The sequence below is a fragment of the Amblyraja radiata genome, chromosome 4 (genome assembly GCF_010909765.2).
Source record: "Amblyraja radiata isolate CabotCenter1 chromosome 4, sAmbRad1.1.pri, whole genome shotgun sequence".
Classification (NCBI taxonomy): domain Eukaryota; kingdom Metazoa; phylum Chordata; class Chondrichthyes; order Rajiformes; family Rajidae; genus Amblyraja; species Amblyraja radiata.
Window position 1 is genome coordinate 101,787,180 of NC_045959.1, and position 5,356 is coordinate 101,792,535.

Below are 5,356 nucleotides of genomic sequence, written 5' to 3' on the forward strand. Positions count from 1 at the left end.
TAAAAAACTGAAGTTATTGAGAACTTACTGTACACAAATTAGCCGATGGACTCTTGCCTTAGAACAGCATCAACGTTTGTGCATTCGTGATCTTGAACAGAAATGAAATAAAAAATAAAAATAAAATCTTGAGGTTTCAAAGGTTTATCACTTATTGAAAAAAAAAGACCGTAATCGTGATAAACAATCCTTTATCATTATGACTAACGATTCCTGACTTGTTTTTATCTAGATTGATCTTGTTTAATGGCAATAAACAATCCCTACTTCCGTTTTGAGTCAACTTTGAGTCACGTAGTCCAATTACGGGAAGGAGAAAGGAAAAATAAACTTTAACTGACTATCTGCTGCTTGCGGTTAATTCAAATTTTGGACAAAATACTCTCGTAAAAAAAAAATCCCATTCACAACTTATTTTACAACCAAGCCAAACAAGTATATCTACTTGTAGATTTATATCTACTTGTTTGGCAAGATATATCTATCTAATATATATATATATACACACACACACATTTTCCTTTCACTCTCTGGACAATTGCATGCAGCAGGACTTCTCCCAGTCAAATTTAAACTTTGCACATGTCGAAAGGGGGGGAAACGGGACGTTTTGCATTGTTTGCAAAAAAAACAAACACGTGCAATTATGATTATATAAGAGAGGGAGGGAGGGGAAATTAAATATGAATTGCAAGAGCAGTTGTAAGGACGCGCCGGTGTCCATATAAGGTAGCGCACCCGCATATGCTCGCCAACTGCCGCTCTTCGAATGAACATACACACACGCGCGCGCGCGCCCGGCAGCAACAGTCCCCGCGCGCGGCCGCGCGCCCCCGGAGAAGCCGGTGACGTCACGCGCCATTGATTCATTCTCTTTCCACGGGCGGGCGAGCGCACCGGGCGATTGAGTGTAAAAATGTCGGGGGTGGATCGATCCCCCCCCCGGCCCCTCCCTCTCTGCAGGCGGGCGGTGGAATGGGCGCTCCCGCGATCACGTGGGCCTTTGTTTACAACCGAAGGGGGGAGGGCGCGAATGAGACAGTCAGAGCGCGCGGGGTCGTCCACGGTGTCGCCTCGCTCGCTCGCTGCTGCCGCCACCGCCAATAACAACAACAACATTCACCTCAGCACCGTCCATACCTCACTCCAGACGAATCTTTCTTTGTTTCCCCCACCCACCCCTCTCATCGGGAAGAAGTAGATTCCCCTTTTTTTCCCTCTAAAATTCTCCTTCCCGTCTCCCCACTCCAACTAGTGCACTCCCCGACAACAACAACAACAAAAAAGAAAAATGTGCACTCGACGATAAATGCGTTTCCTCAGCTCGCCGGAGACAGAAGTGAGGGAGAAGGGAGAGCGACGACGAGACAAAAGCCGCGAGGACAAGATGCCGCGGCCGCGGAGGGAGAGCTTCCTCCTGCTGGAACAGGCCGTCACGGTCGACCCGAAGGAGATCGATGCTCTGGTGGCGAAAATCGGGGAGACGCTGCAGTTTCAGCGGTTGTCCGACGGAGCCGGCGGCAAAACGCAGCAGCAGTATTGCAACCAGCAGCACTGCAGCTATTGCAGCCAACAACATTGCAACCAGCAATATTGCATCCAACAGCATTGCAACCAGCAAACACAACAACAACAACAGCAGCATTGCAACCACCAGCAGCAGCAGCAACAACAGCAACAGCCACCTCATGTCTCCGCCAAGTGCGGCGTATGTTGCATGGACCGGTTGAAAGCACCGGGTCGTAACAAGCCCTACCAAGTGCCGGCCCGCTTGCAAAACTCGGGCCAGGCTTCGGCACCGCCGGCCAACCGAGGCAAGACGGCGAGGAGGTCGTCGGCTTACCAGCTGAACGCCCAGCAGAAACTGGAGCAGCTCCTCTCCTCGGGCAACCTGATCAAAGAGGCGGTGAGGCGCCTCCACATCGATCACGGCTACTCGCCCTTCTACGTGGAGAAGAAGATAGTGGCGGCCGGTGAGTAAAGACGGGCCACTCGTTATTATTATTATTATTGGTTCTGTAACCGGTGGAAAACTAACTGCAGGCTGTTTTGTGGCTTATCATGGAGAGAAACATTCACCACCACTGCACCGATATCGCTGTGAAACGAATAGCCTCACCCCCCCCCCCCCCCCCCCCAAATAACAACAAAAAAAACAATGATCTGTCTTAACGTACTGTATGGTATTCTAAATGAAGCCATTGGGATCCATCTTTGCACCAGTCCAATGACTACAGTGTTTATTTTTTAAACGAACAATGATAAAACCAAGAGTAACCCTTTGGATGTTTATTTCAGTCTAACGATTGCAGTTTTATTTCAACGGTGGTTACACATGTTTACAAGAGAAAATCACGCCGTCTGGTGCTTGCTTTGGAAGAGCCTGACACCGCAAGGTCGTTGCAACGCTGCCCTTGATTATTTTTTTCCCTTTGGACTGACTGTTTCCACAGATGTTTGGATCCCCAAACTGTTTATCACTGGTGGACTGGATACCACATGGCAGCTGAACCCGCATTCCAAGAACTCTAGACCCTCCACATCAGGAATTCCGCGAACTGTTTACAGGACGTGTCGTTGGGTTTGGGACCTGGTTTAATGGGTTAATAAGTTGTTATTTAATAGCCCCTTAATTTTCGCTACAATGAATAAGGTGTATACTTCGTAACGGAGTATTCTGTTGTTCCTGTTGTCCAGGAATTGATGTCGAATAAAATATTGCAGTTAAACAACACATTATATCTGTTTCCTTTGTGATATTGTTTAGATTGCTGACATTACTAATTACTTCGGGAGAGATGTGATTTAATTCGTAACATCCGCAGAGAACATCCGTTCGAGTGCTTCCTATGGAAGTAAGGAAGCCATGAATGCTGGTTGTATTTGAAACACCCATTCTAATGTGGGTAGGATTCTTGTACTATATTTTGGTCCGATTCACATTATTGTTTTTGGTGAATATATGTGCTTCTGATAGATAAGGGTAGCTTCAGAATGAACTTGTACAAACTATTTATAAATAAGGAAGGGTCTCGACCCGAAACATTACCTATCCATGTTCTTCAGAGATGCCTCCTGACTTGCTGAGTAACTCCAGCCCTCTGTGTCCATTTTTGTAAGCCAACACCTAAGGTTTCTTGTTTCTACATTGTTGTTTTAATATGTTGTTTTAATACACCATAAAAAAATTTAAAACACTCTTTGATCATTGGCATATTTCTTGAAGCCACTTTCTTGAACGTGGTTTGATTCAAATTTCCAGAAGTGACGACCGAATAATGAAATGACTTGGAACTTGTAATTTTTTTTTACACAGAACTACACAATCTCTTACCGATTGATTGAAGCTGAATTACTGTGATAGTAAACTGGAAAAACCCTGGTGTTCTTTAGTAAAATGCTATCTCAGGAAATCAGATTTCCCAGAAAGACCGCCACTGGGTTATTTCACTGTTTTAAATATGAATCTGCATGTACTTACAATAAAGCATTTCCCCCATTAATTTTTGTTCAAGAATATAGCTCAAATTTGTTTTTAGTGCTATGTTGAGCCACAGGTTACTCGCAGTTTATTCTGTGTCTAATATATAAATGCAAAGCAGTATGAATCACATTTTTCTAATGCTCTCAAGTTGAGTTGAGTTTATTGTTTTTTGCCTGTGCAGGTACGATGGAAAGTTTGCTTGCAGTAGCATCACAGGCACATAGACTCAGACAACACACAGAACAAAGTATACGTAAATTAACCGAGACAGTGAAAAGAAAAAGAATTAGAATCCAGTCTGTACTAGAGAAAGTGTTGGCCTGGACAACAATGTTTTAAAATAACACCCTTGGGGTCAAGCACTACAAATGCATTTCTGTAACATCCATTTCCTCAAATCATCAAACTAATTTGCCTTCCCAAATGGAACTTGCACTCAGTCAATCAATCAATCAATCAATATCCCGACCTGAAACGTCACTATCCATGTTCTCCAGACATGCTGCTGGACCTGTTGGGCTACTCCAGCATTTTGCCTTTTTTTGGCTTTCAGTTACTTGTCTACCCCCAGATCCTTTTGAACATCAGCCAGTCAATATACTATGTTAAAATACTCTTCTGCTCTCTGTTTGTGCACCAATGTTGATTACCTCTCATTTTACCCACATTATTTTCCTTTCATTCACCTACCTATATCTATTCAAGGCCACTTTGTGGATTCCTATGTACTCAAAGTCCAGCCGTTTTAAATCAGCAGTGGTGTTGCTGCCTTTGGGATCTAATATCAAATTCAACAATTGTCAGGTGGTGCTCAGAAGTGGCCAGTTTTGCAAGGAACCCATTTTTAATATTGACTATTCAGCCCTGTGATAATGCCTAATCTGGTGGGCATTTCCAGCATTTGTTTTTAATATTCAGGTTTCAGCAACACCTCTAACCAGCATTACATGGTTTGAACAGGTCTCTGTGTTTTCTATTTTACAAGAACCTGTTTTGGTGGAGGCACAGTGACGCACAGTAGAGTTGCTGCCTTAAAGCACCAGCAACCAGGGTTTGATCCTGCCTATGGGTGCTGTCTGTACAGAGTTTGTATGTTCTCCCTGTGACCTTGTGGGTATTCTCAAGTGCTCCAGTTTCCTCTCACACTTCAAGGCGGTACAGATTTGTAGGTTAATTGGCTTTAGTTAAATTGTAAATTGACCCTAGTGTGTGGGATATGCTAGCGTAAGGGGTGATCGCTGGTTGGTGCAGACTCAGTGGGCCGATGTGCCTATTTTCACGCTGTATCTCAAGTCTAAAGAACCCTTGTTAATCTACTGGTTGCTCTATGTTGAAATCTATAAATTTGCATATCGGTATCGCAACGTGGAATTATTGTCCGTTGTGCACTCGCCTGGTTATCTTTCAGAAGCTGTGTCATTATTATAAATAGTAAGGTGGGGCACTAGTGTGGCTTATCAACATCCTGATGGTTTCAAACCACCCACGGGGCTAATTTGTTCTTTGTGAAAAAGTAAACTCAACGGAAATACATGATAGAAGAAGATAATTAGAGAGAACGCTTTTTTTTAAAAGGGTAAAGATGAGAAAATAAATTGAGTAAACAGTAAAACAAATGTGGGACTGGAACAGTTAGAAAGAAAATAATTAGATGGTATAATTGACAGGACAATGCCAGCAAACCAGCTCGGTGAGAACCAGGAGAACACACAAATGAGTGAAAGACAAATAAAGCAAAGTAAATTGTGTTTTATTTGTTCCTTCCTTTTTGCCTAGCCTTTCCTTGAAGATATTCGCCCAGGCTTGTGCAATGATTGTTGTTGAACTGCATCAATTTGCATTGCCCGGAATCTAAGGCATGTAAGCCATCAA

General features: G+C 43.5%; 1 protein-coding gene across 1 annotated transcript; it reads left to right on the plus strand.

Annotated features, from left to right (window-relative positions):
• The first annotated feature begins 954 nt into the window (after positions 1 to 954).
• On the plus strand, positions 955 to 2,739 carry LOC116972422 (probable basic-leucine zipper transcription factor Q). Its single transcript, XM_033020085.1, has 2 exons — positions 955 to 1,118; positions 1,267 to 2,739. Exon 2 carries the CDS (start codon positions 1,310 to 1,312, stop codon positions 1,979 to 1,981), a length of 672 nt encoding a protein of 223 aa, XP_032875976.1. The 5' UTR covers positions 955 to 1,118; positions 1,267 to 1,309; the 3' UTR covers positions 1,982 to 2,739.
• The last annotated feature ends 2,617 nt before the right edge of the window (positions 2,740 to 5,356 follow it).